Source organism: Euleptes europaea, chromosome 6, assembly GCF_029931775.1.
Source record: "Euleptes europaea isolate rEulEur1 chromosome 6, rEulEur1.hap1, whole genome shotgun sequence".
NCBI lineage: Eukaryota > Metazoa > Chordata > Lepidosauria > Squamata > Sphaerodactylidae > Euleptes > Euleptes europaea.
Genome location: NC_079317.1, coordinates 31,277,292 through 31,291,388, shown reverse-complemented (window position 1 = coordinate 31,291,388; position 14,097 = coordinate 31,277,292). Strand labels below are relative to the sequence as shown.

Below are 14,097 nucleotides of genomic sequence, written 5' to 3'. Positions count from 1 at the left end.
AATCCCCCCTTTCTGTTCTCTTTTAAGCCTCTCTTTTGCATTAGCTCTTTATCTGGAGGATGAATATGCATAATTGACACCCCCCCAACACACACACACACACACACACACACTGTATTGCAGACAACACAGCAGTCTGCAAAGCAGGCTCTTCTGAACAACTCCGGATGGGGGGAAAAAACCCCTCAACCTGTTGCTATAGTAGCCGGGCAAACTTGATTCAGTGGCAGAATCGCTGCATGTTCCACGAGCACATCAATTTTATATCGCTGCCCAGCACACAGCCAGGCTCCCGTAATGAAGCAGAACCTAGCTGTTAACACTTTGATGAACTGGAGCAAAAAAAAAAAAAGAGCACAGAAGCAAAGACACAGACACACAGCACTAGATACAATGATAAAGTATCTGCTTTTGGGGATAACTGAAAAACCACTAAAAACCAAAGGGGAACACATCACTTTCAAAGGACACTCTGGTGGTGTCTTAGTGCCAGTTATCTTAAAGACACAGCCTGCTTCAGTGTTATTCTTCAGTGTTACAACTAATGAGGTTATTCTGACAGAAGGAAAGCAAAGCTGTGGTTGCTGTCCTGCTTCAAGCTGTATCCCTCGACAGCTGTGACTACTTTTAAAAAGTGAGTCACAAGTTCCAGGGTTGCCAGCCAGCCAGATTTCCTCAGGCATGATCATTTTTCTCTTTCCTGGCCAGTTGCACAATAGGTTCCCCCCCTTTTTTTCTTTCTGTCATCTAACAGTGGGAATAGGAGACAGGCTGAATTTTAAGGCAAAGAACTTGTGCTGTTCAGCCCAGGCTCTTTTGTAACTCAAAAGCAGCTTTTCTAAACACTGCATCTGTCTTTGCCAAGGGGAAGTTGAAAAGATAACCAGAGACAGAGAGTGTGAGGGCTGTGCACCTTAGCTGAATTAGTGTTTTCTGTTGGCTCCACCCTCTGACCCCTTCATACTGTTCTTGGACACAGGGGCTCCATCCCTTGCCCCCCCCCCAAATGGCCTTTCTCCTTGACAGATTTGTGCCTTCCGGGTGTTGGCAATCCTACCCACAACTGCTGAGGACAAGTTGGTGCGAGGCTGTTGCACCTCCTCCTTTTTGCTTCTGGAGATTGCATGAAGTAGTAAGCCTGCCAGGTGCTGAAGCATCTCGTGCCTCGACAGGTGTTCACACTGCAGACGGAGCACACACACACACACCTCCAGGAGTTCCTGAGAATTCTGAACAAGGAGAGGAGGACATTAGTCTACTTAGTGGAAAGAGGATATAATTCAAATCTGAGACCTGGCCCACAGCTGCCACAACAACAAGTTAGCAGTGTAGAATGGACTATATAATTTCAGATTGCAACTGGAGAATCACCACGTGGAAACATTTCCCTGGAAGAAGAAAACTAGCTTGGGAGCCTGGGATAAAAATCTCCCCTTTGGTGTAGTAGGATATATATATATTTTTAATTTGCACAAACTCTTTACATAGGACAGCATTCAAGAGTGGCACTTCCCTTCTGCTCTGGTTCATTCTGTTCTACCCCTCAGGATTTTACCATCTCATTCCGCTGCAATGTGTAGGCCAGGCCAAAAAATTACTCTTAAATGAATTTTGATTTTCTAGGTAGCCTCGACACTTGGATCCCAGTATGGTTAACTGAATAAAGTGGAATTCTGAAGACAAAAGTGCACCCTTACAGAACACTCTTTCCCTACTGTAGTTCAGTGGGCTTACTTGCAAATAAATATACATATAATTGTCACCATTCCTGTGGCTATCTTTTGCAGAATTGTGCCTGTGATGTTGTTTTTATTTTGCTTCAGACTAAATCCAATTTAAATGTTTCAGAAAGGAGCTACAGCTGCACTCTACACATAATTTAAAAGGCCCTCTGTACTGAACCTTTTTGACTTCGACTGACATTCTTGGGGCTACATCAGGCAGCCGGAAGGTTTTTACCTTTCCCATAAATAATTCCGAGAACACGTTCTAGTCTGGAATGCATCATTTCTAAATGCTGTCACTGTGTTACAGATCACAAATATATACTGCTTAGTAGAATCCTTTTCATTCATTTCACAGATTCTGAAAGTTTGGAAGCCCGGACTAGCCCTCTGTTGTAAAAGTTCCAACTCTTCAAGTCAGGACAGAAAAGCTGCTAGATCAGCATTCCGGAGAATATTTGAATCCTTGTGTGTCTGGCCACAACTGGACCCTGTAGGCAACGAGGAGATTGTAAAAGAGACACAGAAGGAGGGATGAAACAAACCCTCTCCTGCTTTTGAAATCTCTACAATTAAGCGTGGCGTTTGAGAAAGACGCGTTTCTTTCCTTTTAAAAACCTGCTCCTTCGCAGGCCCACCACTGATGAGGAAAAAATGCTAAGTGGTGAAAAGGCAGTCAACCCAGGAACTATTTTGTCTTCTAGGGATGCCCTCTGCTCTCTGTGAATTTTAGGAATGCTTTGTGTGTAACCACGGAGAAAACAAACAAACAAACAAAGGGTGGCAGTATCGCTAAATGGAACAATACTGAATGATTCTGGAATGACAAAGCACTCGCACACGCTCCGAACCTCCTGCGGCGGCTTCACCATGGCCCAGATTTCTTCACGTCACGGGGATCTCTTAAAAGTTATCGTAGGAGCTGTGTATTCACGAAGAACTCCATGCAGCTGGGACAATGTTTAAATAACCCAAACGAATGGGTAGAGGCAGACTGCAATGTCCCTACCCCCCACCCCCATAAACCCGCCCCTGAAAACAAACAAACTGGTCTTCCCCCTTTCACAGACCAACTCCACACTCAGGTCTTTCTCATAGAGCCGCCCCGTTTAGTTTATCTGCATGGGAGATTATGACAACAAAACAGTTCCCACAGGGCTAGCGTAACATTTTAACAGATTCGGCTGCTTCTGAGCCAGTGTGGTGCAGTGGTTACGAGCGGCGGACTCTAATCTGGAGAGCCGGGTTCGATTCCCCACTCCTCCACTTGCAGCCTGCTGGATAACCTTGGGCCAGTCAGTTCTCTCAGAACTCTCTCCGCCCCACCTATAGGGTTGCCAACCTCCAGGTAGTGGCTGGAGATCTCCTGCTATTACAATTGATCTCTAGCCGATAGAAATCAGTTCACCTGGAGAAAATGGCCACCTTGGCAACTGGGCTCTATGGCACTGAAGCCCCTCCCCATACCCCGCCCTCCTCAGGCTGCGCCCCAAAAATCTCCCGCCGGTGGCAAAGAGGGACCTGGCAACCCTACTCACCTACCTCACAAGGTGCCTGTTGTGGGGGGCGGGGAGAGAGGGAAGGAATTTGTAAGCCGCTTTGAGATTCCTTTCGGTAGAGAAAAGTGGGGTATAAAAACCAACTCTTCTTCTTCTGTGACAGACCAGGAATTTCAATTCTCATAGCCATTTTGACTTAATAGCGACATATTAAAGCTCCATCAGCTAAGATTTTGGAAAGGCGATGGGACTTGTAAAGCATTCAACAGCTCTAAAATCGCCATCACTTCTGTATACGTATTTCTGGACAGTGCCTACAATGCCCACTTGGGACAAACTTACATAGGAAAAGGCGGGGCATAGATTTGTTCCCATTCTCCCTCTACGTGCATTGAACTGTCTAGGTAGGTCTCATTATAGGGCTGCAGCCAACTTAACCCACATTTTGACGGTTTTCTAGGGAAGCGCAGGCTGTGATTCCAGCATGCGAGGTGGCAATTTCATCATGCCACCATACCATGCCCATGTGAATCAATCCTTCCTAACTTGTTCATCTTTGGTCAGCAATTTTATAGTGAATGAATAATGAATGCTCAGTGAATAACTGGTTGATTGGTGACTGATGGGTGCAATATTTACTTCAAAACACAGTGTAGTTGGAGAAAACGTCATGTCTATCACCCATGGAGCTTCAACATTCTCCCTGGGCAATACCCTGAAAAGGGATTTGGCACCCCCCAGGTTCTCTTCTCTATCAAGACAGCCCCCTTTGTCTAGGTCATAGTCCTGGCTAGATAATTTCCTTGGCTAAATTGCCTCCCTCAGCCTCCTGCTATAGTCTCCATCCTATAATAACTCCTCTTTTTTGGGAGGTATACTTATGTAAGGTCCCAGAAACCCCATGAATGTCCAGTCTACTATCTGCCTTTTCCTGATCATTTCTGACATTATGAAATAAGTTATATAGCTAGGCTTGCCAGTTCCAGTCTGAGAAATTCCAGGAGATTTTGGTGTGGCACCTGTGGAAGGGGGAATTTGGGGAGGGATTCGCCTAGAATCTATGGTATACCATAGAGTATGCCCTTCAAAGCTGCCATTTTCTCCAGGAGAACTGATACCTGAAATTTGGAGATCAGCTGTCCAAGGTGCAAGTAGTGTGCTGCCACTGGTGGGCTGTAACTAACAGGTGAACCACCCTATTCTGTACCAACTGCAGCTCCTGAACAGTCTTCAAGGACAGCTCCACACAGAGCATGATGCAGTAGTCTACTCCCTATGTTAATGCAGCATGAAACAATACGGCAGGATTCAGGAAGGAAGACAATGTGATTTTTGGATCACATCCTGTGCGAGAATCTTGCAAGGATGCTGTTAATCAGGTCTTGTGTCTAAACAAATGCCTCACTACATCTTGCCAGCCGCCTGAACATCCAAAACTACCTGTCCCGACAGGACCAAGTTGCCACTGCCACACCCTTTAGGAAGCCATTCTCCTAGAAAGAGCAACCGAAAAGTCCTCATTTGTTTCATTTTCGTGATTCAGTGCGCATCTGTCATGCTGTTTATTCATTTTATGCATTTGCACTGTTAAAACCTCTTGATAAGCAACACGCTAACCAAAAAGCCAGTGGCATCAGGAGATGAGAAACGAGGATCTAAAATAAAGCTTGAATTTGAAAATCCGTAAACAAGAGTGCTGAGTAACAGTACTGTCTTCTTAGAAAACCACAAGAACCCAAGCTTTCTTTCCCTTCAATGATAATTATCACAGAGCATGGGGGGGGGGGGGAGAAGAGGCAGATCATGTCCCAGAATCCCACAGTCCCACATCTGCATGGCTGATTCCACATTCTGCCTAACTATTTATCAATGTGAACTAAAAGCAGTATTCTTAGCTCTATTTATTAATCATTCTGAGTCTAAAACTTTAATCTAAAGAACATCAGTCCTTTGTACTTTATGGGATTTTTTTTACCATCAAGTCACATCTGACTTATGGCGACCCCTGGCGGGGTTTTCAAGGCAAGAGAAGTTCAGAGGTGGTTTGCCATTGCCTGCCTCCACATCACCCCCCTGGTATTCCTTGGCGGTCTCCCATCCAAATATTTGCCAGGATCGACCCTGCTTAGCTTCTGAGATCTGACGAGATCAGGCTAGCCTGGGTTATCCAGGTCAAGGCCCTTAGGACAGTGAAATTTTAGAGGTAGGGGGGCAGTGTAAGAGCTGAATGGTAGCAGCAGCAAAATTTAAGACTACTTATAAACGTAAATCGTGGAACTGTTACTGAGCGTCACCCTGTGACTGCAATCAGAATAGGACCATAGTTTATACATGTACCTACGTACAATATTAACATTTTTATGCACCACCTCTTTAATAGAGTGCAAGGCAGTGTGTGTGGACAAGTAATCAAAATATAAAACATAAAACACCAAGCTCTAAAATAAAAATTAACCAGCACTAGTAAAACAATAAGCAAATAAACAACAAGCAAATAAAACCAGGTAAACCATGAAAACACAAAAATAAAACCAACCTTGGTCCAAAGCCATATAATGTTTTACAGGTTAAAACCAGCACCATACATTGTAACTGGAAATAGACAGCCGCTACAAAACTTTAAGCATCAGAGTTATATGCCATTCCAGCTAGCAGTCTTGTTGCTGCATTCCAGACTAACTGAAGTTTCCAAATGACTTCAAGGACAACCCCACAAAGAAAGCATTAGTTTCCAGAAACAGACAAAGCATGGATGCCTAGCAATCTCTTAGAATTACAACTGATCTCCAGCCTTCAGAGAATGGGGGCAGTGTGGATCTAAAAGATCCCATTTTTGCGGGTTCAGATATTTTTTGGGTTGTCAGCGGCGTGCTTTTATTCCTTTTCAACTGATCTCCAAACTAGAGATCAGATCCCTTGGAGAAAAAAAAAACCCAGTTGCTTAGGAGGATGGACTTTATGGCCTTACACCCCTCTGAGATCCCTCCCCAAACCCACCCTCCACCCCCCAAGTCTCCAGGAATTTGCCAGTCTGGAACTGACAATCCTAATTCACTATGGCTAGGTCCAGCTTCTTAAAGTTGTAGCTACAGAACTGCTATACACTATAAAATCTCATTTAATTTCTATGCTACCTCTCCAGAGCATCTGTTCAATAAAGAGAGGTGTGGTTTATTCCCATCATATGCACATGTCTCATACAATGAGAGCAGTAAGTTAGCTCTTCTTCCCCTATTATCATTTCACATCGTGGAAGAGAATTGGGAGAGCACTTTCATGGGCTATGGAGTTTGCCCATGCTCTGAAACAGGCTTATTGCTTTACATGTTTCTGGGCATAATGCCACCGTTGTTTTCTACAAGCCATTATGCATAATAAGCCCTTAAGGAAAATACACTGCACCACATATCTTGATTTCTCTTGTGTGTGTGTGTGTGGGGGGGGATCATATAAAGATACTTCTAGTCCCTTCTCGGAAAAAGACAGGCATAGCATATGCTTTCTAAGAATCCTAAAGCACCATAGAGATTAAAAATAACTAACTGTATTCATAAAACATTTATTGCAGCATCAGCTTTCTTAGGGAAGAGTCTATATAATCGAATGTATGCAAACAGAACCTTTTATGAAAGCCCAGTAAATGTATTAGTCTTTAAGGTGTGGCAGGCTTTTTGTTTTTGCTACAATTGACTAAAAAAAAAAAAGCTCCTGTTCAGGATTAAAATGCTGAGATTTCTTTTAATAAGCTTAACTGCTCCAAACAATGAAAAGGAACTTCGGTAAGGTAAGGTTGCATAATTTTAAGGGGGAAGTTAAGAATGATGCTGGAGTTAAATGTACTCAACAGATGGCATTATCAATCTGGCAAATGAGGGGGGAAAGTCCAGAAGAGAGGAACGATAAGCAAATCAACGTGGAAAGTGAGTTTAATGCCAGGCTAGTACACACTTATTGCTGTTTCTGTACAAACTGCTGTTTCAAAAATGCAATCAAAACTGATTTTTCAACAGTAATAATTAATGCCTTTAAAAATACATTATTAATTTCCTTAGGCTGTCTTGAAAGGCCTTGCCAGAACTTCCATGCTTTTCATGGTACCCAGGTGGGTGCTGAAAGCCCTGTTTAAAAATAACAGAGGATGACTCCTTTTTTAAAGGAAGCCAAGAGTAAATTAGCATCCCCTGTTAATTCTCATGGACTTACCAGGAAGGGACCTTCTTTCTTCATGGAAGGCACAGCTTCCAAATGTTGTCACTGAGACAATGAGTTTTGAACAAACGCTAAAAGTCAGGCATCACAGCTTTTAACAATGCAGTCATTGGATTAAATTGAATCCTTCACTTGCCTACTCACAAATCTGGTTTTTAATATCACAACATAGCTTTTATAGACCATTTTCAAAAGCAGGAATCAAAATCAGTTTGTTACTATCTATAATCTGAATGCAAACCTTCATTGGCTTGACTTTTAATTTAGGGCGGTTTTTTTGTTTTGTTTTCTCTGTCATATTCCGTGGTAGTTTTTTTGTTTTTAAAAGTGCCTGTACTCATACATAAGGTTGCAACAACTCCTGCCAATTCCCTGTTTAGGATTTGGGAGAGCCCCCAAACCAGTACTCAATACAGGCAAGTAACATCACAACAAAGCCCCACTCATGTTAATGCTCAAGAGTCACTTATGACAAGTACAATGCAATCCAATCTCCTGCCTATTTACTCAGAAGTCCCACTGAATTCAGTCAGCCTGTTCCCAGCTAAACGTGCATAGGATCACTCCCTTAGAACTATTCCACTCCCAGCCTCTCCAATATCCTTTGAAGAGAAGGAAGTTTTTCCAAGAAGATCTAAGAACACTTTCCAGTGTGTAATACGTCACTTTGTGAATGTTAAGAATGAGGGAAGGAGACTCTCTTTAAAATTATAAGTACGTTCTAGTGAATGCCGGGCTCCTGTTTGAATTACAGACACAAAGAAATGTCAAATCAGATCTGAGCACAGTTCATGAAAACGGCACTAGATGCTTAATGGTCCTTTGGAGGGAAAAAGTATACATACGCACTCGCAATGAGTTTCATTGATAGTTTGTGTTTCAATCAGCCCAGTTCATACTTTGCCCCCCATCTCCCCCCAAAGGGGATGTCCGGCCCAAAGGACATCAAGCTCCATCTTCCCTTTCATGTTAACAGGAATCCTAAGAGCACCAACATTTCTCCATCAGGTGGACTGGGGGGTAATCGAGCCACTGCCCCGAGTTCATTCTGTATGCAACATTCAGTGGCCAAAAAGCTGCACCGAAAAGTTTTGTCTGTCTTCCCAAACAGCTCAAGCAGCAGCCTCGCCTCCTCCTCCTTCAAGGATCCCAAGCTCAATCTGTAGAGAGAAAAGCAGGCTCCCCCCCCCTCCCAGTTCTCTCAGGTTACATTGAGGACTTTTAAGTTGCAAGTATCATCGACCCCATACTTCCCTACTCTGTTCCTTCCCAATCGACTTCTGGTTCTCCCTCTCCTCCCATGCTGCTCTTCAGTCTTGCCCGTCCCCCCACCCTCGGTTTAAATCGAAGCAAGCCAGGCAACGGGGAGCCACTCACCCCCGAGAACCGGTCCTCTGTGGCTGTCAGCTGAGCGAGCCCCTTCAGAAGGACTGCTGAGCAAGGGCTCCCTTTTGAGTCGCCGGGTGTGCGCGAGGCTGCTTGTGGGAGTGGTGCGAGGAAGTATGCATTATGCATGCTTGAGCAGGACTCGTGGCCGTTTTGCCTTGCCTGTCAGTCGGCCCTGCTTGTGCAGTGTGGGCAGGGCATAACAGGGGAGGGAAATGCAGCAGGTTACTTTTTAAATCAAAGAAGGCACACCCAGCCAGATAAGGAAATGGGCACCATAGGCATACGGGGTAGGGGGGGGCGGTCAAAGGATTTGAGGGTTAACCTTGGGGGGGGGGTACTTCCTGAAGGCGATGGGTGGGAAGAGGGGGGCACCCGGTTGGCTAGCTTTTTCGTTTTTTTCTTTTAAGACTGCCTCAAAAGCCATGTCTTTTGACAGGGAAAGGCTGCCCTTTAAAAACAGCCTTATCAGGACAGGATATGATTATCTGGTAAATAAACAGGAGTCCCAGGGGGGGTGGCTACAACAATCAAGCAAATTTATTACAGCGTAAGCTTTTGTGAGTCAGAGTTAACGTCAACAGATGCATAATGTGTATTTCCCTCAGGCCAATGTATATACACATCAGGAAGTCAAGCCTGAGGGATGTACACCTCAGGCATCTGCTGAAGTGAGCTTTAAATCACAAAAGTGTATCCTGGAGTCAATATTAGTCTTTAAATTGCCACTGAACTCTTTTCTTGAACACACGAAGCTGCCTTATTCTGAATCAGACCCTTGCTCCATCAAAGTCAGTACTGTCCACTCAGACTGGCAGGGTCTCAGGGAGAGGTGGTTTCACATCACCTCCTTGCCTAGTCCCTTTAACTGGAGATGCTGGGGATTGAACCTGGGACCTTCTGCATGCCAAGCAGATTCTCTGCCACTGAGCCACAGCCCCTTTTCTGCTGTCACAGACGAACACAGGTACCCATCTGGGGTTATCTTGCAGAAAGGGAAATACACTCTGCATACGCTCAGAGGCTTTCACAAGTTGTACCCTTCCCTTGCCATCAATAGCTTTAAAAACAGGGTATTTTTTTTTTTTAATGAATGCATCACTTTTTTAAAAAGAGGTTTAAAAATGCCTCCTATGCCAGGCAAATGTGAAGTTCCCTCTTGCTTCCTGGGCACCCGGACCGATTCGAAATCATGTGAATCCCATACATAAATACATCAGCTGTCTCGTGTTTTAGCAGTGGCAGGTGACATTATGATAACGACGCCAAATGACAGATAACAATTACCCTCTGCAAATACAACACTAATCATTTTGAGAGGGGGGGGGAAATCTTAACACAGCTTTGTTTACAACGACTCAACTATCCCATTCCTCTGGGAGACAATTCCAATTAAAATTAACCCCCCCTTTTTTTGGTCTCTGACTAATGGATGAATCTATTAGAGGAGACATTGGCTAATTCAGGCCATCTGCATTGCAGTCTGGGAAAACCACCTGTTGGTTCTCATCGTTGACCCCAGAACGAACCCTTCTCTGCCTTGTGCTGCATTGTCCCCAATATAATGGTGGCTAATGACACCCCCATAGTCCGCCCACAAGGCTTCCAAAGTGCTATTCTGAAAAACACTGCTAAGGCATACCCACAGAGCTCCCTTACATTCCCTTTCCCTAATTAGAGGGACATCCCCCCCATTATAATTTCCTTTATCAAGCAATGCAATAGGGTGGGGGGTTTTTTGGTCACAGAAGCATGAATAATTTCACTGCTAGCCTTGAATTACAGAGGCAGATTGGGATCTGAGGGGAAAATACGTTGGTGAACGTCATCGCATGTTAATTCACAGCGCTAACATTTATTTAATTACTCAATGTAAGCATTTATATCCCGCCTTTCTCCTCAGGCTCTAGGGGGCTCACGCAGACACCACCAAGTTGTAATAAAAATTTAAAAACACCCCCATAATAGAGTTAAGACCAACATATATAAGACAGCAGGAGAGGAAGTCGGGAAGAGATTGCTAGCAGAAGCTCTGAGCTATGTTTGTGTTGTCTCCTTGCAGGTATTTAAGCTTGAGTATGGCCAGAGGCATTTCTTGAAGAGGATGACGGTTGGGAAGAGCCCGTGACCTTGTTAACAGAAGCGGAGCATGTTATTTCCTCTCCTTACAGGACCTTAAGCCTAGACATAGCTAGAGTCATTTCTACCAGGGTAAGAAGTTGATAAGAGCTTGGTAGCAGAAGCTAAGTACCACCTGAGCTGACTATGGTTTTTTCCCTCTCCTAGCAGGAACTTACGCCTGGGTGTGCCCAAAGATGCAAGCCCTTGGGTGTGAGTTGAACAGCAAGAGCTACTAGGATTCCTAGGCCAGACTCAGACCTAGAAATGGTCTCCTCACCTGAGGATGACCGGGATGAGCCAAGGACCCCCCTGAGGGAATATTAAAGGTTCAGGGTACACCTGGAACCATGGTACCCCCTCATACCCCGAGCCCCTGGAAATTGTGGCCTTGGCGAAAGGGCCTGTCCCTGAAGCCTCAGCTCCAGCCAATGCTGCCGATTTGCCAGACACTGGGACAGTCAGCCCCTTTTTGAACAGCTGTACTCTGGACCCCCACCCACCCAGCAGGAGCAACAGAAACAGCTGGCGGCACTTCAACTTCCTATTGCCAAAAACAGAACAAGAGCTAAAGGTAGGGTTGCCAGCTCTGGGTTGGGAATTACCTGGAGATTTGGAGGGGGGAGCCTGAAGAGGGTGGGGTTTGGGGAGGGGAGGGACCTCAATGGGGTCTAATGCCATAGAGTCCACCTTCCAAAACTGACATTTTCTCCAGGTGAACCGATCTCAGTCGCCTGGAGGTCAATTGTAATAGCAGGAGATCTCCAGCCACCACCTGGGGGTTGGCAACCCTAGCTAATGGGCTCCTGGTGCCACAACTGAGAAGGTCCTTTCTTGGGTTGCCATCTTTCACCCTTCAGATGATAGGGGCACCCGAAGCAAAGCTCCAAATTTGACAGTATGATCAGTTAGGATCCTATAGGAGTAGGTGGTCCTTAAAGTATGCTAGTTCCAAGCTGTATAGGGCTTTAGGAGTTAACACTAACACCATGAATTGGACCTGGAAGCTAAACGGAAGCCAGTCTAGATGGATCAAGGCTGGAGTGATGTGATCCCTACGAATGGGACACAGAAATGGCCAGACACACATATTTCAATAAATAAAATTTCATCCACGCCTTCCCAACAATACTTTCTCAGCAGTTGCCTCATCCTCAGAAAAAGCTCCCTGAAAAAGGGGACATGCTTTCCGACAACTAAGGACCTCAAGGTGCCCTTTTCACACATTATTGCAAGTCATTCCAAATTATCAGCCCTGCAACAGAATATGGTTTAGTTCTGGCAATCACTTCAATGAACTAGCCTAAGGGAGGACACTAGGGATTGCTAGCTGAATGCTGTCAACCAGTCCCTTCCCAGTACAGTGATAAAAGACGTGATACAAAAGGTCCCAATTTCAATCCATGATACCTCCAGTTAAAAGGATTTCAGAACTGGGAAAGACCTCTGCCTGAGATCCTGGAAAGGCACTGCTAGTCAGAGTAAAGCAATAGTCCGCTAGACAGACAACAGTCTGACTTAGTAGAAAGCAGCTTCACGTTAAGGGATGACCATCTGTTCGAGTTATCAGTAGTAAATCACACAGTAAATTTTTGTGGATTCAGTTCAAGCATTCTGAGGACAGCCACTGTTGACTGTGGATAGTCAACAGCCATCACTGATGAAGGCAGAGAAATTAGAGAGACACAAACCCTAGTATGGCATGAACATGAACAAACCAAGACAAGAGTTCTGGCTAAACACGCAATATACTTCTATGACTGAAAACAAAAAAGTTTGTTCCTGAAGGAAAAAGAATTCACCATGGCCTTTTCCCTACCAGATCACGTTTACCATCAGACCAAGCTTCTTTAGAGGCATTTAATGGCAGAATTTGAGAAGCTTATCTTTGCACTATTCCTGTAATTATTAAGGACAAAAATGGCAGCCGCGAAGAAGCCCCCAATGCCCTTGACAAACCTGACAGAGCCATTTAACTTTTTTTTGCCTTTCTACAACTCTTCTCATCCTATATAAACCTCTTACCAAGTGCTTTTCGAATGGCAATTTTCTGCCTGAGGTATCTGGCGATGGAGATAGCAAGGCAGGGGAAGCCAAGAGGTCACAACAGCCTTGCTCCCTGGTTTCTGGACACCAATTAGGGTCCATAATGAATTCATTCCCCAAGAGTAATCACCAGCCAGGCAAAACACACTTAATACAGGGATGTCTCTGCTAGATTAAATCACATAAATTGATTTTATTTCTTAACTTTATTTCCCCTTCTCACCTTGAAGAACAAAGGTAGTGTTACATCTGTAGAATGTCAAGGGTACCATTTACATATGTCAGAGAAAGGGGGGGAGAACCCTAATAACTCTCTGTCCACCTCTTTCCCAGAGGGCAACAGCTCCCATTTGCTCTTGCCAGTTTTTGTGTCAAAGATGTTGTTTGCATGGTCGCTTAAACCCTCCTTTATTCCGTTTCAGCCAGGATCAAATTTTTGGGTATGCACGTTACCTCACTCCTTGGAAGCTCAACGCTGCTTCAACGCAAAACGAACCCGGCTTTTCCCATTCCTCTTCTTGCCTGAATTAAACCGTGGATCCTGGCTCATTCCGGAATCACTGAATGAGCATACAACTTTCTTGGGTTGAGCTTCGCCCCACCCTTTTCCAAACCCCTCTTCAAGGTAGCATGCTGATAGCCAAACAGGGGAAGCACAGAATATTGGCTTCTCTCACAGCCAATCACGAAGCAGTGTGTAAAGAGGCAGGAATTCAAGTGCTTCCTGCTACCTCGGAGCTCTTTCTGAGCAAAATAAAGGCTTTTTAAAAACGAGGCTTGGATTTCTCCCCCCTCCCTTTCGGTTTGCTCAGTTTTTTGTTCTTAAAATGGTTTTTTATGCGGCAGTTGGGTTTGGGGGGAAGGAAACCTTCTCTCGCGAGGTAAGCCAATTACAGAGCAGCATTTAAAGGGGTGGGACTTGATTTGAGCTTGGGAGACTGCTTTTCTGTATTCATGCCTCCATTAGCACAGTTTCGTCCCTGATCATTCCAGCCAATGCACACAGTTTCCCCCAACCCGGGTTACTTTGATCCTGGCTGGAACGGGGAATAAAGGAGGTTAAAGCGACCATGCATAAATGACCGACGTATCTGCACATAGTGGCTGTGTATGTG

At 44.8% G+C, this 14,097-nt stretch overlaps 1 protein-coding gene across 1 annotated transcript in view; it reads right to left on the bottom strand.

Annotated features, from left to right (window-relative positions):
- STON2 (stonin 2) overlaps positions 1–14,097 on the bottom strand; it is a 63,634-nt gene that overhangs the window by 30,495 nt on the left and 19,042 nt on the right. Inside the window, 2 exon segments of the mRNA XM_056850814.1 lie at positions 1,058–1,191; positions 1,193–1,229. Coding sequence (XP_056706792.1) covers positions 1,058–1,191; positions 1,193–1,229 — 171 coding nt within the window.